This window comes from Staurois parvus, unplaced genomic scaffold (assembly GCF_062004578.1).
Source record: "Staurois parvus isolate SC_StPar_1 unplaced genomic scaffold, SC_StPar_1.0 ptg000289l, whole genome shotgun sequence".
Taxonomy (NCBI): Eukaryota; Metazoa; Chordata; class Amphibia; order Anura; family Ranidae; genus Staurois; species Staurois parvus.
In genome coordinates this window covers 1,095,001-1,120,372 of record NW_028318085.1, presented here as the reverse complement: position 1 = coordinate 1,120,372, position 25,372 = coordinate 1,095,001, and the positions used below count along the sequence as shown (strand labels likewise).

General features: G+C 44.8%; 1 protein-coding gene across 4 annotated transcripts in view; it reads left to right on the top strand.

The window, feature by feature from the left end:
* The first annotated feature begins 6,197 nt into the window (after nucleotides 1-6,197).
* Nucleotides 6,198-25,372, top strand: part of TNRC6A (trinucleotide repeat containing adaptor 6A) — a 147,987-nt gene continuing 128,812 nt past the window's right edge. For 3 of the 4 annotated variants that reach the window (XM_089682421.1, XM_089682423.1, XM_089682419.1), the window contains exons 1-3: nucleotides 6,198-6,339; nucleotides 9,907-10,009; nucleotides 10,327-10,374. In XM_089682421.1, the coding sequence (XP_089538547.1) occupies nucleotides 9,987-10,009; nucleotides 10,327-10,374 (71 nt within the window). In that variant the 5' untranslated portion in view covers nucleotides 6,198-6,339; nucleotides 9,907-9,986. The remainder of the gene's footprint in view (nucleotides 6,340-9,906; nucleotides 10,010-10,326; nucleotides 10,375-25,372) is intronic. The other variant, XM_089682420.1, reaches the window with a different exon arrangement.

Sequence of the window (25,372 nt, the reverse complement as noted above, 5' to 3'; positions counted from 1 at the left end):
TCTTTCAAACCTAATGTCTGCCTCATGGTGGGTGGGCTCTCGCTATAACATGCAAGTACCATAAGTACGTGGACATTATGGCACACTTGCCTCCCAAAGTGCCCCCTTCAACAATGACCGTTCAAATCAGATTAAAGGGTTCATTCACCATTACCACAAATCTGCCTTTGCAGGTATGGGATGTTTGTAGATAAAAAACAAACTGTGCAGCTCTGACTAAAGTTGAATAATGTCCTTGCTATAAGTATAGACCATTTACTTACCTCATTAAGCCTGACTGGAATACTCCCAGGTCGTTGCTAGGATGTTGCTAAGTGAGACCTATTCATTACTGCTCACCTCCACCATCACAGGAGTGAGCCCTTTCTCTGATTTAGACCCTCCTCACATGCTCCTTCTCTCGCCTGATGCAGTAGTTCTGAGCTCAGTGCCTTTGAGCTCACTTCTGTGATGGTGGAGGTGAGCAGTAATGACTAGACCTCTCTTAACAATGTTCTAGCAACGTCCTGGGAGTATTCCACTCAGGCTGCTGGAAGTACGTGAATGGCCTACACCTATGGGAAGGACATTGTTCAACTTTAGTCAGGAAGTGGAAGTAACCCTTTAACCGCTTCCCGACTCCCCTATAGCAGAATTACTGCTACAGGGCGGCAGGGCTGCGCAAAATATACAGTATATACGTGATTTTGTATTTCTGGGTAGGGGGCACGCATGCGTGCCGCCCTACCTGCGCTACCATTGGAGGCTACAGCTGTCGATCACCGGGTCCCGACTGGAGATTCCCCGCTTGCACCCGACGATTGCCGAGGAACACTGACAGGAGAGAGGTCTGTATCTAAACAACACAGATCTCTCCCCTGTCAGCTCCAGAATGCTGCTTTGTATGGCTCTGCATAGCACAGCCATACAAAACAGCATGCCTCCCTAGTAAAACACAGCACATAGTATAACACACACAGCACACAGGAAACCCTCTGATCACCCCAGATGTTAACCCCTTCCTGCCTAGTGCCATTAGTACAGTGTCAGTGCTTTTTATTAGCACTGATCACTGTATTGGTGTCACTGGGGGTGACAGTCCCTCGCAGTGTCAAAATGATCGCCGCAGTCCCGCTATAAGTCGCTGATCACTGCCATTACTAGTATAAAACAAAATTAAAAATTCCTATATGTATATACCACCATTTGTAGACGCTATAACTTTCACGTAAACCAATTAATTTACACGTATTGGGATTTTTTTTTTTCAGCAAAGACATGGAGCAGAATACATTTTGGCCTAAATTTTGATTTTTTTTTAAATGTTTTTAATTTTTCTACTGGACATGTTTAATAGCAAAAAGTCTAAAAAAACCCCCCTATTTTTAAGAATTGGCGATCAAATACCACCGAAAGAAAGCTCCATTTGTGGGGGGAAAAAAAGGACATAAATATAATTTGGGTGCAGCGTTGCAAGACCGCGCAATTGTCAGTTAAAGTAATGCAGCGCCATATCGCAAACAATGGCCTGGTTAGGAAGGGGGGTGAATCCTCTGGAGTGCAAGTGGTTAAGCCCCGGTCACATCAGCTGCGATTTGCATGCCAGGCAACTTGCAAATCATATGCCAAGTTCCACCCTATTATCTGCTATTAGAGTGATCATATCGGTGCGGTTCTGACTTGGTCGGATCTGCCCCGATTTCTAAAGTAGTGCATGAACTACTTTTGTTGCAATTTGCATAGACATCTGTGTCAGACGTATTGCAAATCGCATGGAAATCGGTGGGTCCCCCGATGTTTAAATCTTGTGACTTCACTGTAAGTCACATGATTTCAAAATCTACTTTAATGTGACTGGGGTGTATGCAACCACCTCCCCCTCACTCCCCCTCTCTGTTGGGGTCCCTCAGGGCTCTGTCCTCGGCCCCTTCTCTTCTCCATCTACACCTCCTCCCTTGGCCAACTGATACACTCTCACGGCTTCAACTACCACCTCTATGCCGACGACACGCAAATCTATCTCTCTACCCCTCGCCTCACCCCTTCAGTCTCTGCCCGAATCACTAGCCTGCTGAACAACCTATCAGACTGGATGTCGCTCCACTTCCTTAAACTGAACCTCTCCAAAACCGAGCTCCTAGTTTTCCCCCCAGCCCGTGCCCCCCCCCCCCCACTGACTTCTCCATCACGTCCAACAATGCCACCATCAGTCCCACCCCACAAGCCAGAGTACTAGGTGTCATTCTGGACTCCAACCTATCCTTCCAGCCCCAAGTCCAATCGCTAACAAACTCGTGCAGACTCCACCTCCGCAACATCGCCAAAATACGCGCGTTCCTAACCCCAGAAACCACTAAACAGCTCATCCACTCCCTCATCATATCACGACTCGACTACTGCAACTCCCTCCTCACTGGCCTGCCTCACCACAGGCTATCCCCACTTCAGTCGATCCTGAATATGGCTGCCAGACTCATTCACCTTTCCAACCACTCCGTTTCCGCCACCCCCCTCTGCCAATCCCTCCACTGGCTTCCGATTGCGCAACGGATCAAATTCAAAATCCTAACACTGACGTACAAAGCTGTCCACCATACTGCCCCGAACTACATCACTGACCTAATATCCAAGTACCACCCAACACACACACTCCGCTCCTCACAAGACCTCCTTCTCTCTAGTTCCCTAGTCTCCTCCTCCCATGCCCGCCTCCAGGACTTCTCCAGGGTGTCACCCATCCTCTGGAACTCCCTACCCCAATCCATCAAACTGTCACCTACCCTCCTCTCCTTTAGGCGCACCCTGAAAACCCACCTCGTCAGGAAAGCCTAGACCGCCCCCTGCTAACTGCCGATCTCCTCCTCTCTTCCTACCACTCCATCCCCCACAGCCATTTCCTCCTGTACCACTATCCCCTCCCTCCTAGATTGTAAGCTCCAAGGAGCAGGGCCCTTGAACCCCTCATGTATCACATTGTATTGGTATTGTTCTGTCGCATGTTCTGTCTCCCATTGTAATGTACAGCGCTGAGCGAAATATTGGTGCTTTATAAATACTGTATAATAATAATACTGCGTTATAGCCAAAAGACGGCTACAGCGCAGGTCTCTTGTTCTGGAATGGGGTCTATAGTCGTCCTCCCAGAACACTCCTCCTGTGCGCCAATCTGGGGCGCTCTGTGAGTGCTGTGTCCTTCAGAAACAACTGATCACAGATCACAGTAAAGGACCTATCAGTGTTCCTTTACCATGTGATCAGCTGTGTCTAATCACAGGTAAGCAGACTTGCCGATTTTCGGCAACTTTCCCTCACACACTGTTGCAGGTCAGAGACTGGTCGTTTAAAGGGCTAATTTTCGTCCGCACAAACAATCGGCCGATATTCACGCCGTTAGTGGGGCCAGCCCGTCGGGCGTTTTTCACGGATATTCTCGTTTATTTTTATCAGTCATGCTGGAAAATCCACAAAAAACTGACGTTGAAAGCAGCATTGGCAATGGCAACGACCGTTTTTTTCTTTTAGTTTTTTTTTTAGTGTATCTGCCGACAATTCGGCCGATAAACTGCCCGCCTATGGCCTGCTTAAGTCTACTGTATGTGAAGAAGAGATTGCTATCAGCACTTTGTTTACACTGATAATTAGGGCCCTGATAATCAGTGCAGCCCCATCATGCCACCTATCAGTGCCACCTCATCAGCACACATCAGTAAAGGAGACAAAGTACTTGTTTGCAAAATTTTATAACAGAAAAGAGGAAAAAAGATTTTTTTTTTTCAACATTTTCGGTCATTGTTTTTGTTTAGCAAAACATCAAACGTGATGATTCAATAACACCAAAAGAAAGCTCTGTCTAAAAACAAATGTCATATGAGTACAGTGTTGCATGACCGCGCAATTGCCATTCAAAGTTCGACAGCACTGAAAGCTGAACATTGGCCTGGGCAAGAAGGGGGTGAGTGTCCGGTATTGAAGTGGTTAAAAAAGTGACAGTTACAGTCAGGTCCATAAATATTGGGACATCAACACAATTCTAACATTTTTGGCTCTATACACCACCACAATGGATTTGAAATGAAACAAACAAGATGTGCTTTAACTGCAGACTGTCAGCTTTAATTTGAGGGTATTTACATCCAAATCAGGTGAACGGTGTAGGAATGACAACAGTTTGCATATATGCCTCCCACTTGTTAAGGGACCATAAGTAATGGGACAATTGGCTTTTTAGCTGTTCCATGGCCAGGTGTGTGTTATTCCCTCATTATCCCAACTACAATGAGCAGATAAAAGGTCCAGAGTTCATTTCAAGTGTGCTATTTGCATTTGGAATCTGTTGCTGTCAACTCTCAAGTTGAGATCCAAAGAGCTGTCACTATCGGTGAAGCAAGCCATCATTAGGCTGGATAAACAAAACAAACCCATCAGAGAGATAGCAAAAACATTAGGCGTGGCCAAAACAACTGTTTGGAACATTCTTAAAAAGAAGGAACGCACCGGTGAGCTCAGCAACACCAAAAGACCCAGAAGACCACGGAAAACAACTGTGGTGGATGACCAAAGAATTCTTTCCCTGGTGAAGAAAACACCCTTCACAACAGTTGGCCAGATCAAGAACACTCTCCAGGAGGTAGGTGTATGTGTGTCAAAGTCAACAATCAAGAGAAGACTTCACCAGAGTGAATACAGAGGGTTCACCACAAGATGTAAACCATTGGTGAGCCTCAAAAACAGGAAGGCCAGATTAGAGTTTGCCAAACGACATCTAAAAAAGCCTTCACAGTTCTGGAACAACATCCTATGGACAGATGAGACCAAGATGTACCAGAGTGATGGGAAGAGAAGAGTATGGAGAAGGAAAGGAACTGCTCATGATCCTAAGCATACCACCTCATCAGTGAAGCATGGTGGTGGTAGTGTCATGGCGTGGGCATGTATGGCTGCCAATGGAACTGGTTCTCTTGTATTTATTGATGATGTGACTGCTGACAAAAGCAGCAGGAGGAATTCTGAAGTGTTTCGGGCAATATTATCTGCTCATATTCAGCCAAATGCTTCACAACTCATTGGACGCTTCACAGTGCAGATGGACAATGACCCAAAGCATACTGCAAGAGCAACCAAAGAGTTTTTTAAGGGAAAGAAGTGGAATGTTATGCAATGGCCAAGTCAATCACCTGACCTGAATCCGATTGAGCATGCATTTCACTTGCTGAAGACAAAACTGAAGGGAAAATGCCCCAAGAACAAGCAGGAACTGAAGACAGTTGCAGTAGAGGCCTGGCAGAGCATCACCAGGGATGAAACCCAGCGTCTGGTGATGTCTATGCGTTCCAGACTTCAGGCTGTAATTGACTGCAAAGGATTTGCAACCAATTATTAAAAAGTGAAAGTTTGATTTATGATTATTATTCTGTCCCATTACTTTTGGTCCCTTAAAAAGTGGGAGGCACATATGCAAACTGTTGTAATTCCTACACCGTTCACCTGATTTGGATGTAAATACCCTCAAATTAAAGCTGACAGTCTGCAGTTAAAGCACATCTTGTTTGTTTCATTTCAAATCCATTGTGGTGGTGTATAGAGCCATAAATGTTAGAATTGTGTCGATGTCCCAATATTTATGGACCTGACTGTATTTGTTGTCTGTAGTAAATTGTGATTTGAAAATATGTTACAGGACAGAAAATAAAGAGCAGAGTCTGGAATGTTGGAACCTCTGCCAGGTTTCTGTTGACTTCCTGTAGTGTCCCTGGGACAGGAAGGAAGGGTAAATCTCACCCATGGGGGCAGAGACACCAGGAAATACCTGACAGAAGTTCTAATCCTCCTCTGTTCTACCCCACAATGAAGGAGAATGCAATGTGTGGTGTATGTTTTGCACCATACTTATATAGTTATGAGGTATTTCTGCACTTTATTAATAAGACATTTTATTCGTAGTGCGCTCATTGCTTTGTAAAGCAAACAGAAGAGGCGCCGCTGTGGGATCTGGTTCATGATAGGGACTGTCCCTCCTACACAGAGCGGGTTGTCCCTGAACTATGCAGTCGTCACTGCACATCCATCCTCTCTCTCTCCCTCTCTCCTCTAGTGTCTCCCGACAGCCAGGGCGGTTGCTAAGCGGCGGTTGCTAGGGCGGCCATTTTGGCCAGGGCTGCAGGCGAGCTCGGAGCGGAAGTGCCCGGCGCAGCGCGGCCTCCTCTTCCGGTGTGTGAGATTTCTGCGCAGGAAATGGCGCCGGTGGATGTGACGAGCGTGTCTCCTGTGCAGCAGCCTCTGGCGGACTGAGAGGCGCTCCGAGGCCGCAGCTGCCGCCGGCCGCTCCCCTGATGTCCCTGCAGTGCACTTTATATACATGAGGTGAGTGCGGGCCTCCTTCTCACCCCCACCATTGCAGGACACCGGGGGCTCCCCTATACTCTGCACTGCCTGCAGCGGCCGGCCCCCTGTACTGATACCCCCTTATATAGTGAGACCCCCCACCCTTCTCACCTCTCCTGGAGTGCAGGGGTAGCCATAGTGACCGGCACAGCTCCCTCCTGTCCGTACAGAGGAGACTGAGTACACTGCCCGTGTAATATCCAGAGGAGACTGAGTACACTGTCTGTACAGAGGAGACTGAGTACGCTGCCCGTGTTATATACAGAGCAGACCGAGTCCGCTGCCCATACAGAGCAGACCGAGTCCGCTGCCCATACAGAGCAGACCGAGTACGCTGCCCATACAGAGCAGACCGAGTATGCTGCCCGTGTATTATAGAGAGGAGACTGGGTCCGCTGCTCTTGTATTATAGAGAGGAGACTTGGTACGCTGCTCTTGTATTATAGAGAGGAGACTGAGTCCGCTGCCCGCTGCTGGACCTGCGAATTGTCTGTGTCTATGGGCTGCCACCTCTCTACATCTATATACTGCTTGAGCTCTCATATACAGTATACAGGTGAAACTCGACAAATTAGAATATGGTGCAAAAGTTCATTTATTTCAGTAATGCAACTTAAAAGGTGAAGCTAATATATGAGATACTCAATACATGCAAAGCAAGATAGTTCAAGCCGTGATTTGTCATCATTGTGATGATTATGGCTTACAGCTCATGAAAACCCCAAATCCACAATCTCAGAAAATGAGAATATTGTGAAAAGGTGCAATATTCTCGGCTCAAAGTGTCCCACTCTAATCAGCTAATTAAGCCATAACACCTGCAAAGGGTTCCTGAGCCTTTAAATGGTCTCTCAGTCTGGTTCAGTAGGAATCACAATCATGGGAAAGACTGCTGACCTGACAGTTGTGCAGAAAACCATCATTGACACCCTCCATAAGGAGGGAAAGCCTCAAAAGGTAATTGCAAAAGAAGTTGGATGTTCCCAAAGTGCTGTATCAAAGCACATTAATAGAAAGTTATGTGGAAGGGGAAAGTGTGGAAGAAAAAGGTGCACAAGCAGCAGGGATGACCGTAGCCTGGAGAGGATTGTCAGGAAAAGGCCATTCAAATTGGGGATTACTGTGCTTGATTGGCCAGCAAACTCGCCTGACCTGAACCCCATAGAGAATCTATGGGGCATTGCCAAGAGAAAGATGAGAGACATGACACCAAACAATGCAGAAGAGCTGAAGGCCGCTATTGAAGCATCCTGGTCTTCCATAACACCTCAGCAGTGCCACAGGCTGATAGCTTCCATGCCACGCCGCATTGAGGCAGTAATTGCTACAAAAGGGGCCCAAACCAAGTACTGAGTACATATGCATGCTTATACTTTTCAGAGGTCCAATATTGTTCTATGTACAATCCTTGTTTTATTGATTGCATGTAATATTCTCATTTTCTGAGATTGTGGATTTGGGGTTTTCATGAGCTGTAAGCCATAATCATCACAATTATGACAAATCACGGCTTGAACTATCTTGCTTTGCATGTAATGAGTCTCTCATATATTAGTTTCACCTTTTAAGTTGCTGCACTGAAATAAATGAACTTTTGCACCATATTCTAATTTTTCGGGTTTCACCTGTATATAATCACGCGTCTCTTCATCGCTGTTCCTTGCACTCTTTTCTTCTCTCTCCTTGCCTCCTCTCCTCTCCTTGCCTCCTTCTCTCCTCGCATTGCCTCCTTCTCTCCTCGCATTGCCTCCTTCTCTCCTCGCCTTGCCTCCTTCTCTCCTCGCCTTGCCTCCTTCTCTCCTCTCCTTGCCTCCTTCTCTCCTCTCCTTGCCTCCTTCTCTCCTTGCCTCCTTCTCTCCTCTCCTTGCCTCCTTCTCTCCTTGCCTCCTTCTCTCCTCTCCTTGCCTCCTTCTCTCCTTGCCTCCTTCTCTCCTCTCCTTGCCTCCTTCTCTCCTCTCCTCCTTCTCTTCTCTCCTCTCCTTGCCTCCTTCTCTCCTCTCCTCCTTCTCTTCTCTCCTCTCCTTGCCTCCTTCTCTCCTCTCCTCCTTCTCTTCTCTCCTTGCCTCCTTCTCTTCTCTCCTCTCCTTGCCTCCTTCTCTTCTCTCCTCTCCTTGCCTCCTTCTCTTCTCTCCTCTCCTTGCCTCCTTCACTTCTCTCCTCTCCTTGCCGCCTCCTCTTCTCTCCTCTCCTTGCCTCCTTCTCTTCTCTTCTCTCCTTGCCTCCTTCTCTCCTCGCCTCCTTCTCTCCTCTCCTCCTTCTCTCCTCTCCTCCTTCTCTCCTCTCCTCCTTCTCTCCTCTCCTCCTTCTCTCCTCTCCTCCTTCTCTCCTCTCCTCTCCTTGCCTCCTCCTCTCCTCTCCTTGCCTCCTCCTCTCCTCTCCTTGCCTCCTCCTCTCCTCTCCTTGCCTCCTTCTCTCCTCTCCTTGCCTCCTTCTCTCCTCTCCTTGCCTCCTCCTCTCCTCTCCTTGCCTCCTCCTCTCCTCTCCTTGCCTCCTTCTCTCCTCTCCTTGCCTCCTTCTCTCCTCTCCTTGCCTCCTTCTCTCCTCTCCTTGCCTCCTTCTCTCCTCTCCTTGCCTCCTTCTCTCCTCTCCTTGCCTCCTTCTCTCCTCTCCTTGCCTCCTTCTCTCCTCTCCTTGCCTCCTTCTCTCCTCTCCTTGCCTCCTTCTCTCCTCTCCTCGCCTCCTTCTCTCCTCGCCTCCTTCTCTCCTCTCCTCGCCTCCTTCTCTCCTCTCCTCGCCCCCTCCTCTCCTCCTTCTCTCCTCTCCTCGCCTCCTTCTCTCCTCCTTCTCTTCTCTCCTCTCCTCCTTCTCTCCTCTCCTCGCCTCCTTCTCTCATCTCCTTGCCTCCTTCTCTCATCTCCTTGCCTCCTTCTCTCATCTCCTTGCCTCCTTCTCTCCTCTCCTTGCCTCCTTCTCTCATCTCCTTGCCTCCTTCTCTCATCTCCTTGCCTCCTTCTTTTGTATCAATTTGTTTATATAACTCAGACACAGTTTTTCAGTTACACTTGTGGTGATGTGTGTTTTTGTATGTATGTGTATATATGTATTAATTAAACAAACGAATTTGGATTCTTCTCCATGTGACCATCATTTATAATCGTTCTCCAGGATCTATGTATTGTAGTGAAATGTTGTTGTAATGTTTTTAGTTCTTATTGCTATCATGTTATGTTTATGAATTGAAAATGTAATGCCTCATAAACCTGCAAGTCTCTGGTTGGTCTTGAACTCTGTCTCCTTGATTTAGTGGGAGATGAGCTGCACAAGGCAATGACACCTCCATGTAATTATTATTATTATTGGTGTTCAATCCATCTGGGTAGTTTGTTGTTGTCAGGCTTCCCTCTTGGGTCTTGTCTGCTTATTATGGCAGTGTAGCCTGTAAAAAAAAAAACAAGAAAAAAAAAAACTGCAATTGTCTATAATTGTAGCAAGGGATGTACCTGGGCATGTATGTCATTGTTGTTATTTATAGGGTGCTGAGACATTTCAGAGCATGTCATTTGTAGATGGTGCAGAGGAGCTTACAATCTAATGTTCCTGTTACAGTCATACTGATGCACACTGTCTAGGGCCACTTTGGAGAAAAGCCAGGCAGTCGAACAGTACGTCTTTGCATTGAGAAGAAAATGAAAGTCAAGAAGAAAGTTAAGTAAGCACAGACATAATTTCTCCCATACTGTGGTATTGCACTCCTCTACATGCTCTGGTAATCTATCCTGGGTTGTGCTGGGACTTGTAGTTCTGGGTCTACACAGCAGCATGACGACCACGTCTGCTGCAGGGTGTGTCTTTGGTGGAGACGGTCCAATTTCACGCGGCCTCTGTATAGCCTTTTTATATTTCTGGGATTTCTAATAATTTTCACAAAGATTTGTGTGTTGCATAACATGTGTTTGTGTTTTGTTTGTGGTGAATTACTCATGCCGGTTATGTCATCGTTTGACTAACATAGAATTTCGTTTGCAGAGAATTGGAAGCTGCAGCTACCAAAGACATTGAAGGAAATCAGTGTAGGTGAGTGTTCTGCAAAGCTTCTACCTGGCTGTGTATTTTGGTGGATGAATGAACGCTAATGTAATCAGCACCTCGATATGCCCGCACAGTCTAGGTGTGACTCGCATGCTTGCTCGGTGACTCAGTGTTGTAAATTTAGATGATTTGTACGCTGCCTAATATGTAGGTTGCTATGTTCACTTGTATTTGTATTTCCACTGACTTGTATTTTTATTTTACAATTAAAGAGCAACTGCAAAGGATTTTTTACTAATGGTATGGCCATATGACATGGCCTCAGTGCAGCTTCAAGCAACAATGTTTCCCATGAGGAAATGGCAGATTATTAGGTCCTCATATTGTTTCATGGAAAGACACATGTAGAGGATTTAAAGTGTCACAAAACCTATTAAAAAAACAATCACTTCCCGTCCAGCCCATGTACATAAACGGCCGGACCGGAGCAGTGCAGGAGCAGGTTGCCGTTCATAAACGGCGCCCGCATTTTCAAGCTGTGCATGCTCCCTGGCAGTGCGCAGCACCGCGATCCCGCGCCCGCTTTGTCTGGACCAGGGGCGGACTGACCATTTGGGAACCCAGGGTCAGTAGGGGGCCCCATGAGATGAGGGCTCTGAGGAAGAGGCAAGTCCTCGAAACGCGTCAGCCTTTTGGATGTCTAAACTCCCTATTGTGGACTGTTACTCAGCGCGGTGTTGATCCAGCTGTTCTTCTATGATGTGCCTTGACTATATTGTCGTTTGTGAGTACAACACCTACTTTATTTTTTATTAAACATTTTTTATGGTAATGCACTAGGCCTGTGCGCCCTCTTTTTGTTCTTGCCCCATGAGATGCCCCTGGTATCTTTTTCATAGGCTTTTTTGAGTTTGGGCAAGGACACAGGGGCCCCATGATCCCCTATTGCCTGGGGGCCCCATGAGTTGTCAGTCCGCCCCTGGTCTGGACACCGATTGCTGTATGGGACCTCTGTGTGAGGCCCCGATCATGTGATCACTGATTGGTCAATCAATGATCACATGAATAGTAGTAAGCAAGCAGTCCCTTCTGACATCATTGCTTACTACGTGTGAAATCTGTGAATGATCACAGAGGTCGCATGGTACAGGGCTATTCACAACAGCCTTGTACCATGTGACAAGCTGTGACCAATCACAGCTCTCACAATATTTCTCAATGGCTGCAAGAATGCAGTCAGAGAGAAGGAGAAATGATTGCTTTTATACCCATAAAGGCAGTAAAAGCAATCCGTGTTAAAAAAAATCTGTATCACCCCCCACAAGTAGTACAGTGTCACTATGGTGACACTGTACTGCTAGGATGACAGTATGTTAAAAAAACATAATATACAAAAATATAAAAGAAAAGTAAAAAAAAGTTTTTGGTTATAAACTGGGTTATAAATTTGGGTTGTTGTGTTTTTTTTTTTTTTTTTTTTTTTTTTATTACTAAAAAGATAACCGAATAAATTTTGGCAAAGATATATGAAGAAAGATTCTTTATTTGCAAAATGTTATAAGAAAAACACAAAATGTTTCAAAATTTTTGGTCTTTTTTCATTTATATAGCAAAAAAAAAAAATCCCAGTGATGAATAAATACCACCAAAATAAAGTTTTTTTTTATCTGTCTAAAAAAAAATGCTAATAAATTGATATGGATACAGTGTTGCATGACCGCGCAATTGTCATTCAAAGTGTGATAGCACTGAAAGCTGAAAATTGGCCTGGAAGGGGGTGAAAGTGTCTGGACTTGGAAGTGGTTAAAGCCCAATTCTGGGCAAACAACGGATCATCATACTGTGCCCACACTGCAAGTGTTAATTGCTTGTATATTCCGGGGGCAAAAAATTAAAAGGCGATTTACTCCTCCCTGCAGCTAGAATGTTTCCTACAGTGTTTGCCCCACAGGTCTAGGGTCTTGTCAGCAAGACCAAAGCAGGGATCATAGGATGTCAAGGAACAGTCCATTCCAAGATTGGGGGGGGAATGCTAGCCTGGGGAACGGAGGATCAGGTGACTAAAACGGTTTCTCCTCTCCTCCTAGATAGAAGCAGCTATTAACCCTTCCAGTGCGGGTGCAGTCCCATTGCAAGGCATCATTTTATTTGCCTGGAGTTGGGCTTTAAAGCTGAACTCTGGGATTCATGAAAACTGTCTCCGTGGTGAAATGTGTACATTATGGGGCTTCTAATGACTTACAGTAAAACTATACTGCCTAGTAAAAAAATTACTCTAGAAAAACCTGTAACAACATCTCTCCTATTGAAGAAAATGCAGCTGTGGCCCAGAGGAGGAAGCATGGAGGCAGATATGCCGAATCTGACTTTTGTGCGGTGCGATAATGAACCAACTCCCGTCATGCAATGGAAAATGTAGTTGTAAATGGCAAGAAGGAGAGGTGGGTATGGGAGGTGTGACTCCCAGGTCCCCCCAGTACAGCTAGTAATGCAATTGTCACCATTAGCTGTGAAGAAAACTACACTAGGGAAGTTACAAGACACAGGGTAATAGAGGGCACCGGTCTCCTGAAACAGATGTTAGGGGACATCTTTAAAAGGATGGGTTTCTTACAGCCTTGGATACCTATGCATGTACCAAGAAGAATTTTGTTAAAAGTAAGAGCACCTTTTGTACACATTCAATAAACTTTGAACCTGGAGTTCAGCTTTAATCCGATGTCAGCTTTGTATCTAATGAACAGCAGGATCAGCCAGGTTTTTGCAGAATACAGAAAATGAATCCTATAGTGACTATGGACAGCATGTAATACAAATTTTTAGTTTTTAATGATGTGGGTTTAATGACACTTTAAGTAAAAGTAACATTGGTGTCCCCATTCCTGCATATCGGAGCTAAGCTGAGTTGGGAGTAAATGCTTAGTTCTAATGATGCACTGGGAACTTTACCTTTTCAGGTCCTTGTCAGCTGCGATGTCATTAAAATGTTACTAAACAGTAAGGCATGCATGTTATACTCACTGTAGAACCTAAGGGGTTAATCCTCTGCATTGTGTAAAAAAGATGTTTGATCCTGTCTTCTGTGATCCTCCCCTTCTTCTACTGTCCCCAATCCATCTACTGATAGAACAGAGCCTTGGGGGTAAGCTGCACATGCTCGTTTTTGTGTGTTTTGCTCGAGTGTTTTTGTTTCTTGGGAGACGCATGTGATCAGCACAGGACCAATCGGCACTGTCCAGACAGAGGGTCAGGGGTTATGCAGCCTCATAGGACAGTCAGGGGAGAATGAAAACTCCTTGTACAAGCTTTAACCAGTGCTCTGCTGGACACTAGAAGTCACAAGACTAATATATACTGCTGATAAGAAAAAGTATTTGCCAGTTTATATTTACTACAATAATTTCATTTCTGTGTACTTTGGGAGATCAGATGTAGTGAATGCAGGGTCCGGGGAGACCGGATGTAGTGAATGCAGGGTCCGGGGAGACCGGATATAGTGAATGCAGGGTCCGGGGAGACCGGATGTAGTGAATGCAGGGTCCGGGGAGACCGGATGTAGTGAATGCTGGGTCCGGGGAGACCGGATGTAGTGAATGCTGGGTCCGGGGAGACCGGATGTAGTGAATGCTGGGTCCGGGGAGACCGGATGTAGTGAATGCTGGGTCCGGGGAGACCGGATGTAGTGAATGCTGGGTCCGGGGAGACCGGATGTAGTGAATGCTGGGTCCGGGGAGACCGGATGTAGTGAATGCTGGGTCCGGGGAGACCGGATGTAGTGAATGCTGGGTCCGGGGAGACCGGATGTAGTGAATGCTGGGTCCGGGGAGACCGGATGTAGTGAATGCGGGGTCCGGGGAGACCGGATGTAGTGAATGCGGGGTCCGGGGAGACCGGATGTAGTGAATGCGGGGTCCGGGGAGACCGGATGTAGTGAATGCGGGGTCCGGGGAGACCGGATGTAGTGAATGCGGGGTCCGGGGAGACCGGATGTAGTGAATGCCGGGTCCGGGGAGACCGGATGTAGTGAATGCCGGGTCCGGGGAGACCGGATGTAGTGAATGCCGGGTCCGGGGAGACCGGATGTAGTGAATGCAGAGTCCGGGGAGACCGGATGTAGTGAATGCAGGGTCCGGGGAGACCGGATGTAGTGAATGCCGGGTCCGGGGAGACCGGATGTAGTGAATGCCGGGTCCGGGGAGACCGGATGTAGTGAATGCGGGGTCCGGGGAGACCGGATGTAGTGAATGCGGGGTCCGGGGAGACCGGATGTAGTGAATGCAGGGTCCGGGGTTTAGTAACACTTTAAGCATGATATAATGGGGGGATGCGGAGACAACATTTCCAGGGTTTTTAGAGTCGTCTGCTAATTGGCTTATCTTTCACTCTGACTAAAGGGAATGGGAAAATGAATGGTTATAGTTATTCATTTAATCAGTTTTGTCTTTTCAGACTATGCATTGCTTTCCTATTTTATTGGCATTCTGTAAATATGTTCTCTAGATCACAAGTGTTTCTCGTTGTATCTTTTAATACTAAATGCTGTATAACACATGCATAAAGCGTTACCTAAGAATTTCCTTTATTAGCCCCAAAAGCCTCTTCTATATGCACCACTCTAGTTTTAGTGAGTTGTTAAGCTTTCAGGACTTGACTGCAAGCACCATCCACCTGCTTATGTTTTTGTCACTCTGTGGAATGAATGTCACAATGGGCAATAACTATGCGCTTGCTTGGCAGGGGACCAATGGATGGCAGCACCCAACCTGTAGGTTTGGGAAGTGCAGCTCTTAGGCCCCTTTCACACGGGCGTTCCGTATGTCCGTTTTTTTCATCTGTACGTATACGGATGAAAAACGGACCCACATGTATTTCTATGGACGGATAAACATCTTTTTACATCCGTTAATGTCCGCATCCATTTTTTTTGAACGGAAGAAAACCCTATTTTTCTTCCGCAAAAAAAAAACCTGGATCGGATGAAAAACGGATGTAAACCAATGTACATGGATGAAAAACAGATGTAAACTAATCCGTTTTTTCTTTGAAAAAATGTGACTGAACTGAAGAAACAAAACGGAACTCCCGTGTAAAAGGACCCTTAAAGTGAACCTTTCAGTAACTTTTCCAGTCTGTATAAATGAATTCCTGACCTGTCCCCCAGATACAGCAACAGGCTAATTTTTTGAGTGCTTCTTTGTTTCATTAAGTTTACATAGGTGCATAAACCCTTACGTCTGTAAACAGGAGTTTAAGCGCCAGAGTTATGCTCAGCCACACCCAAAAGCCAGTTAAATTGTTGAGAGTCTGACAGGCACAGCGGCAGTATGATTTTTAGGTACATCCAAGGCTGGCCATACACTATACAATTTGCTGTCCAATGTCTGCCAATTTCCTTTACCCCTGGTTCACATCTATGCGGGTGGTGCCGCTGCGGATCCGCACAAAAATCCATGCAGCCGCACAAATGCGGACCCGCAGACGGATTCCACTAGTTTTAATGGCACGCCGCCCGCACTGGAAAACGCAACCGTACTGGGAACCGAGGTTCCCATGCGGGTTGCATTTTCCAAAGTAGTGCAGGGACTTCTTTCCCTGCGTGTCACGTGCACAGGAGTCCACCCAAATGAATGGGCTCTCGTGCCCGTGCCAAACACGGCCCGCACGGCTACATGTATGTGAACCGGGGGTTAGATTTACCTTCAACGATGTAGTGCAAGGGCCTGCTTAATTGGATACAACTGAAAGTGTTGTTAGGTTGGATGGTTATTATATGTTTTTTGTAAATCTAAAGCAAAATTCTCAAGAAAATTGTATAATGTATGGCCAGCCCAAGTGTGTATTTGTGTTGGTAGATTTGGATGCAGACAGATTGGGGTTTATTTACTAAAGCTGGTTCTCTCAGAATCTCATTTACTTTTGCATGGAAATCAATCAACTTCCAGGTTTTATTGCAAAAGCTTAATTGAACAAGCTGAGGCTAGAAACTGATTACCATGCACAGGTGAACGAGATTCTGAGTGAACCAGCTTCAGTAAATAAACCCCATTGTGTCCAGGGCCATTTATTTCTCCCTGTATGCAAGTATGCGCTTGGATGTGTGTGACCCCCGGTTCACATATATGCGGCTGTGTGTGCAGTCCGCACGGGGACCTCGGTTCCCAGTACAGTTGTGTTTTCCAGTGCAGGCGGCGTGCTATTAGAACTAATGCTACCCACCCGCGGGTCCGCATTTCTCTGGTGCACAGATTTTCATGTGGATCCGCAGCGGCACCACTCACAGATGTGAACCGGGGGTAAAGATCTGTACAGCCGCTGCGTCTGTCAGTATCTCATTGATTTTTAACAGTCTTCTATGTTCATAAACAAACATCCTTTTCTGAGATGTACAAGAACTATCCTCCAAACCCTAAAAAGCAGTCCTTGAGCTTGGGGGCAAGTATCTTTTTCTAGACCTAAAAGATGTAATCAGTCTGCTGCAGGCAAATGGAAGCATTTCCTCAGCTGAATCCCTCCCGTGATCAAGCTGCAACCGTGTAACTACGTAGCAAGTAACAAGGTGAGAGGCTGCAACAGGGGCTGATTTGTGTCAGGAATCAGCGTGGTTAGAGAATAAATACAAGCAACCACATTTACTTGCTCTTATCATTTTTGAGGGCTGGTTCAAATCACGAGTCATACAGAAACACGCTGTGTGATTCACGGGCAATCCAGGTGCACTGCGATTTCAGACCGACCATTTTGAAATTGGGCTGAAATTGTGTTGGACTGCAGCAAATGTAGTGCATGAGCTTCTTTTACAAAACGCAGCGCAACTGGATTGCATGGTACTGCACCTGTATGCAGTGCGTTTACGACCTGTTTGGGGTGTTGTTCGCATTGCACTGACACCACAAATCGCAAGGGCAGTGCATTCTGAACGCGGTGTGGGAAACATGCATGAAACACGCGTTTTCTGCACTGCGTTCTGGTGTTAACTGACCTTTATGGTGTCCGTAAAATGTATTTCAGGTACTTATATAGCGCCGTCAGTTTACGCAGAGCTTTACATATATATATTGTACATTCACATCAGTCCCTAACCCTCAAGGAGCGTACAGTCTAAGGTCCCTAACTCACATTCATACATACACATATCATGGTCAGTGTTCCAACAGTGCTTGTATAACCTCATTAAATCATTGTTGTTTTCCATAGTGTCAGCATTTGCATTGGCCATAATAACACCTTACTGTATTTTATATTTTTTTTCAGCTTGTCTTTACAAATTTTGACAGGTTAATCAAAGGTATTAGCTGTAACTAGGCTGGTAGCGCAGCAAACATGGCAACAGTAGCCTAGCCAGTAAAGATTAGATTGACTTCTCCAATCTCATCTATTTGCTACATCTTCTACTTAATGGACTACTACAGCATTCTGCCCGGTGAGGCTACACCCAAAGTCTTTGCTGCCTCTGTCATTTGGCGTTTGCTCTGTTTACATAAAGCTTGTTCCATTGTGCAAGACTTGTACCCATACACTTGGAATACTTCAAAGCAGGTATATTTTAGCTTGTATACCTAGGCTTTTGAGATCAGTTAAATCCATTTCTTCCATTTTAAAGAAAATCAACATGGACTATTTTTAATCCTCATGCTTCTAGCATTAGTATATGGATAGGAAAGTATATCATTTTTTAATTTTTTTTTTTTTTTTTTTTACATTTCTGCAGTTGCTTTCTGGTTTCCGTGCCTAGGCAAATTATGTCATACATCCCAGCATTCTTTTGGGGGGGAGGCAGGGTTCTCAGCTCAGCCAATGCCTGAGCTAAGGGCAGATGCATTCTCGGAAATGCTGCATGAAGCATCTGCCCTTACTCAAGTTGGCTGCTGCCAGAAATGCCAGGGGGTGATTTTTCAGCAAAATAAAGCATGGAGACATGGATGGATGGGTGAGTTTGCTTTACATATTAACAATGAATTAAAAAGAATGTTTGGTTTGTGGTGCTCAGATGCAGTGCAGTTCCACTTTACGTCAGTGTAAATGCATGGTAAGCACATCTCAGGACCCACCCATGTAATGACGATATGTAACAGGGGTCCTTAAATTTTTTTAAAGAAAGGGCCAGTTCACTGTTCTTCATACTTTTTGGGGGGCAGACTGTGGCCAGTGGGAATAGAAAATGCTCTGACGTCAGTGGGAGTAAGCAAGAGCGGGATAACAATGTGCCAGGATTGGTGGTCAGTCAGCATAAAAAATGGCCTAGCGTCCGCGGGAGGAGGAATAATGCCCCGTCATTGGTGACCGTGGGAGGAGTTGTGCCACATCATTGGTGACCGCGGGAGGAGTTGTGTATTTCCTCCTTCCAGTGCTTTGACCCATCACTGTACTGTATTTCCTTTTTCTAGTGCTTTGACCTATCACTGTATTTCCTGCTTCCAGTGCTTTGACCTATCTCCGTATTTCCTGCTTCCAGTGCGTTGACCCATCACTGTATTTCATGCTTCCAGTGCTTTGACCCATCTCCGTATTTCCTGCTTCCAGTGCTTTGACCCATCACTGTATTTCCTGCTTCCAGTGCTTTGACCTATCTCCGTATTTCCTGCTTCCAGTGCTTTGACCTATCTCCGTATTTCCTGCTTCCAGTGCTTTGACCTATCTCCATATTTCCTGCTTCCAGTGCTTTGACCTATCTCCGTATTTCCTGCTTCCAGTGCTTTGACCTATCTCCGTATTTCATGCTTCCAGTGCTTTGACCTATCTCCGTATTTCATGCTTCCAGTGCTTTGACCTATCTCCGTATTTCCTGCTTCCAGTGCTTTGACCTATCTCCGTATTTCCTGCTTCCAGTGCTTTGACCTATCTCCGTATTTCCTGCTTCCAGTGCTTTGACCTATCTCTGTATTTCCTGCTTCCAGTGCTTTGACCCATCTCCGTATTTCCTGCTTCCAGTGCTTTGACCCATCTCCGTATTTCCTGCTTCCAGTGCTTTGACCCATCACTGTATTTCCTGCTTCCAGTGCTTTGACCTATCTCTGTATTTCCTGCTTCCAGTGCTTTGACCAATCTCCGTATTTCCTGCTTCCAGTGCTTTGACCTATCTCCGTATTTCCTGCTTCCAGTGCTTTGACCTATCTCCGTATTTCCTGCTTCCAGTGCTTTGACCCATCACTGTACTGTATTTCCTGCTTCCAGTGCTTTGACCTATCTCCGTATTTCCTGCTTCCAGTGCTTTGACCCATCACTGTACTGTATTTCCTGCTTCCAGTGCTTTGACCCATCTCCATATTTCCTGCTTCCAGTGCTTTGACCCATCTCCGTATTTTCTGTTTCCAGTGCTTTGCCCCATCTCCGTATTTTCTGTTTCCAGTGCTTTGACCCATCTCTGTATTTCCTGCTTCTAGTGCTTTTGACCTTTAAAGTGCAACTTAAAGGCAAAACTTTTTTTTTTTTTTTGGATAGAGTGCAGAGGGATTAGAACACAGGTCAGTTTTTATTGCAGTCCGTTCCCCTGTTTGTCAAATCATCAAAAGTGAAAGTAAAAGCAAATTCCACATTTTTGAGTTGTCCCCAGAACAGTAATAGAGGAGACTCTTCCAATGGGGACACTAGTTCTGGTGACACCCCGGGATTCTCTTACTGAGGTGGGATTTTCTTTCACTCTCTATTGGCTATTGGACAGGAAAAAATTAAGTTTTGCCTTTTAGTTTATTGAATGGTCTTTAATTTATAATTACCATTTCCAGTAAGCCTGTCACATGTTCAGATTGGACAGAGCCATTTTATTTGCTGGAATGGTGTTGATGAGATTGTAGCCAAGTGTGTTACTTTGTTAGTGATGTCACTGTTGCTTCATGATGAGAGCTTTCTCTGGTATTCGATGCCTGGTCAATGGATAGTACTTCTACAATGGCTGCTGTGTGTGTAAGACAGGTGCACTTTAAGACGTGTAACCCAAGCATGTTGTTTTGTTTTGTTAATTCTTCATGGCTATCTGTCCTGCAATAGATATGTTACTGATAAGGCCATGTACATGTCAGAGATTCTTTCCAATTAGCTCCCCGAGTGGTGTTCTTGCATTCCAGCATGGGGCAGTTTCTTCCTCTACTAGTCTTGTATGATTAGCTGATGCGATTAATTTACATTTTTGTATTTATTTTGGCTGGCTGATCAGTGTGCATTATTGCCAGCAGTTGCTCATGAATGGTTACTCTGATGCTAATGTCATGATTGATTTGACATGATGAATGAAGCCGTGTTTATGTTGGAGAATTTGGCTGTGTGCAGATCCTAATCCTCTCCTATTGAAGGAATTTCTTTATTATGGGGTTGACAAGTTACACAGCACTTTGCATATTGCACATTTCACACCAGTCCCTGCCCTCAAGGAGCTTGGGGTCTAAGGTCCCTATCTCACATGCACACAGATTAGGGTCAGTTTAGGCAGGAATCATTTTACCTGTTTCTCACAATGACTGCGGGAGGAAACTGGAGTACCTGGAGGAGACCCGCATAAGGGGAACATGCAAAAACCATGCAGGCTCCATGTACACGGGACGTTTGGAAAACACTTCTGAACGATGGAAACTGACTGCTGGAAAACGTAGGTTAAAAAAACGTCTGTTTAGCTGCGTTTGCATTTAGAAGCGTTTTTTAAAGATAACCTCAGACCTTCCAAAATGCCCAGAATGCACTGAAAAACAGTACAAAAATTAACTATTTCAGACATTTTGAGATAGATCCCCCCTGCTACTGTACATACCCATTGGCGCTATATAAATACTGTATAATAATAATAGAGCAGAAGCAGAGAGCGCAGTATGTGTTGAGATGACCTGTCTTTTCTGGTTGTAGTCACTATGGATCCCATCATGAGCATAACGCGGCACGTTTTACCATTTTTTCCTTCACGCAAAACCTGGAACTGACTGCGCTGGTGTACCGGGTCCATTTGAATACATGGAAAACACTTTGCATGCATTTCTGATGATGAAAAAAGGCTCTGGACAGCATCTGGATCAGTTAAAAAAAACGCTTCTAAACGTGGTTAGCCGCGTTTACACGCGTTTACAAGTGTTTGGCGTTTGAAACGCTGGTAAAATCTACTCCTGAACGCAAGTTTGGTTCGTTCAAAAAAAGACTAAATTCAACTGCCTGAAAACGATGATGTGTACATGGACACATAGGAAGGCATTAGGGAGAGTTCAGGGGCTGCTGAAAAAAATGCAAAAACGTCAGTTTATCATCTGCAGTGTATATGGAGCCTTAGATTGAAGTAGAGAACCTCAGTGTTGCAAGACAAAAGTGCTATCTACTAAGCCACTGTGCTGCCATATTGTGTTCACAGTCTGTTGTTTGAATGGGTGTTGATAGGAATGCTCCTGCTTTGGTATCACTGATCATATGGTATAGTGTGTGTTGTATTCCATATTTATAAACTACCTCCCACTGTCTTCCCTGTGTGTAGTGTTGCACTGTAATGAAATGGAAATGAGAGGTGTGTACTTGTACACAGGCTCCCCTCCTCCCCTGAGCTTGCCATAGTCATCAGTATGAAATATTAATAATGGCCAGTGAAAAGGAAAGTGAAAGTCGATCCAGTCTGAATAAGCATTGTGCAGTCTTCACAAATGAATATATTCATGTTCTCTGATCAGTGCTGACCTCATTGTATTTTGAAAGTAGATGCCCTCTGCTATCTATGTCTGACACTTGGGGGTTTATTTGTTAAAGACGGAGAGTGCAAATTCTGGCTAACTTCTGCATAGAAACCAATTGGCTTCCAGGTTTTATTGCCAAAGCTTAACCGAACAAGCTGAGGTTAGAAGCTGATCGGTTTCTATGCAGAAGTGAGCACAATTTTGCACTCTCCAGCTTTAGTAAATAAACCCATTGAAGTCTGAGCGAAATGTTTGCCCACATTGTGTGTGTATATATATATATATGTGTGTGTGTGATAGATGTGTGTGTGTGTGTGTATATGTATGTACGTATATGTGAATGTACAATATATATGTAAAGCGCTGCATAAATTGACGGAGCTTTATAAGTACCTGAAATTAAAAAATAAATAAATATGTGATTTTGCAGTTCTGCTAAGGGGCGCATGCGAGCCCTACCCATTCACAGCCTCCGCTATCAATCACTGGCTCCCAGCTGGTGATTACTTGCCGACACCCAGTGATCGCTAAGTAATACACATGGGGGGGGGGGAGAGAACTGTATGTACACAATACAGTTCTCTCCCCTGTCAACTCCTGCACACTTTGTATGACTCTACATAGCAGAGCCATGCAAAGCAGTGTGCTTACAGTGATGCGCACACTCAGCACATATTGTAAAACAGCACACAGTTAACCCTTTGATCGCCCCAGGTGTTAACCCCTTCCTGCCCAGTGCAATTAGTACAGTCAGTGCTTTTTATTAGCACTGATCACACTGTTGGTGTCACTAGGGATGTCAGTGACACAAAGTCTGTTCCCCCCAGTGTCAGAATGCCCACTGCAGTCCCGCTATAAGTCACTGGTCACTGCCATTACTAGTAAAAAACAAACAAAAAAATTCCAGTATATATACCGCCATTTGTAAACGCTATAACTTTCATGTAAACCAATTAATTGTATATGTATTGGGATATATATATATATATATATATATATATATATATATATATATATATATATATTTTAGCAAAGACACGTAGCAGAATACATTTTGGCCTAAATTTGACAATTTGATTTTGTAAAAAATTTTTACTGGACATGTTTAATAGCAAAAAGTCAAATTTTTTTTTTCCCTCAAAATTTGATATTTATTTTTTTCTATATAGCACAAAATATAAAAACTACACAGGCGACCAAATACCTTTGAAAGAAAGCTGTATTCGTGGGGGAAAAAAAGGATGTAAATTTCATTTAGGTGCAGCGTTGCATGACTGCGCAATTGTCAGTTAAAATAACGCAGCGCCTGGTCAGGAAGGGGGGCAAATCCTCTGGAGGGCAAGTGGTTAATGTTATGTTACTCTCTACAGAGTACATAGAGCCATTCTTATTTGTCCTTGTTCATTATTGTTATTATTATACAGGGTTTATATAGCGCCAACAGTTTGCGCAGCGCTTTACAACATGAGGGCAGACAGGACAGTTAAAATCCAAGTCAATACAGGAGGAATCAGAGGGCCCTGCTCGTTAGAGCTAACAGTCTAAAAGGGAGGATCAAGTAATACTAAAGGTAATAACTGTAGGGGATGAGCTGATGCAGAAAATTAAACGTTAGGTGAGGGCAGGATAGGCTTCTTTGAAGAGGGGTTTTCAGGAATCGTCTAAAGTAGACCTAGTAAGAGACAGTCAGACAGATTAGGATAGGGAGTTCAAGAGGATGGGAGAGGCTCGGGAGAAGTCTTTGGAGGCGTGCATGGAAGCAGGTGACAAGGGAGCTAGAGTGATACTAGCGATGGAGAAAGTAGAACTACAGTTTTTTTTTTTTTGGGCTTCAAGAAATTAGATGGGCCGTCAGTACATCAGGACTGATCGATTGTCGTATACATATATCATGGTTTGTGGACTCTATAACTTTCCTACAGACTAAATAATATACACTAATTTGGGGCATTTTTGCCAAAGAAGTGTAGCAGAATACATTTGACATAAAATTTTTCAAATCACATTTCTTCATAAATTTAGAACAGGAACAAAGAATGTGTTTTTTTTTTTTTTTTTCAAAAGTTTCGGGGTTTTTCTTTTATTTAGCAAAAAATTAAAAACTCATCGGTGATTAAATACCCACAAAAGAAAGTTCTATTTGTGTGAAAAAATTATAAAAAATTTTTATGGGTACAGTGTTGCATGACTGCACAATTGTCTTTCAAAGTGCGACAACACTGAAAGCTGAAAATTTGGCCTGAGCAGGAAGGGGGTAAAAGTGCCCGGGATTGAAGTGGTTAAGGAGTACGTTTAGAACATCTGTCAAACATGGTTCTGTGGCATCAGTTGGAATTGATAGTAGCATGAGGAAAATGGTGTTGAAGAGAAAAAAAGGTACTCAGAATCGACAACTGAAGTTGCTCAGAACAGCAGGAACAAAGAGATTTTCCCAGTGGATGTAGAATACTGTGGTTTCAAGGCCAAATCTTCAGTCCGCCTTCTCGAGAAGAGTGGAGTGAAGAGTTGCTCCCACAGAAAAGCAATCAAGTCCTTATCAAATACAGCAGGAAAAAAGGAGCAGTTGGATTTGAATTAAAAGGAAAGACCACAATTGACCCGAAAAGATTATGGAACTGAGGGGGGGGGCGTACCTGGAATGCCAGGTGCCATAGTTCAGCCCTCATCAATGAAATGTCAGGAATGGAGGGTGGCCAACTCTGATGATTCCCGTTGACCTATCACCCTCTCCTTTTCACCACAAAAATCTCAACGTTAGGTGTGCCGAGTTGGTGTCCCTAGTGAGTCCTATTAGATCTACTGTTATAAAGGGAAACCCTTTGGTGGACTGTAGTGATCACCTGTACTATTACAAGTATAGCCGCACTGGTTTGTTCACACCCCTGCTTGCTTCAGTTTGACTTTCTGGCATTTCAGGTTCATCAATACCAAAAGAGCTAACATTGCACTTAACGGAGCTGTACTTTGTCTGCTTCATGTTAGCTGTTCGAGACAATTAAAGCAGCCATTTCTTTTCCTTGGGTTCAATTAATATGCCCTGGAGTAAGTGATTTATGTGCACCAGAGGAGCTGTGCGACACACGGCAAGAGTCTCCAAACCATACAAACCTAAAAAATCACACAAAACCAAAGCTTTAGTGTCACTTTAATAGCAAACATGTCTATACTTACCTGCGCTGTGCAGTGGTTTTGAACAGAGAAACCCAGATCCTCTTCTTTTCGGGTCCCAGACAGCGTTCCTGGCTCCTCCCTCTTGAACAGCGCCCCCAGGGAAAGCCATTCGCCCTGGGGGCACTGCTGCATGCTCGTCCCTGAGCCAATACTCTGTGTCCATAAGACGCACACAGCCATATAGACTGATCAGGCTATAGGGCTTGAACCAGGGGGGAGTAGCAGTCAAGGACTTT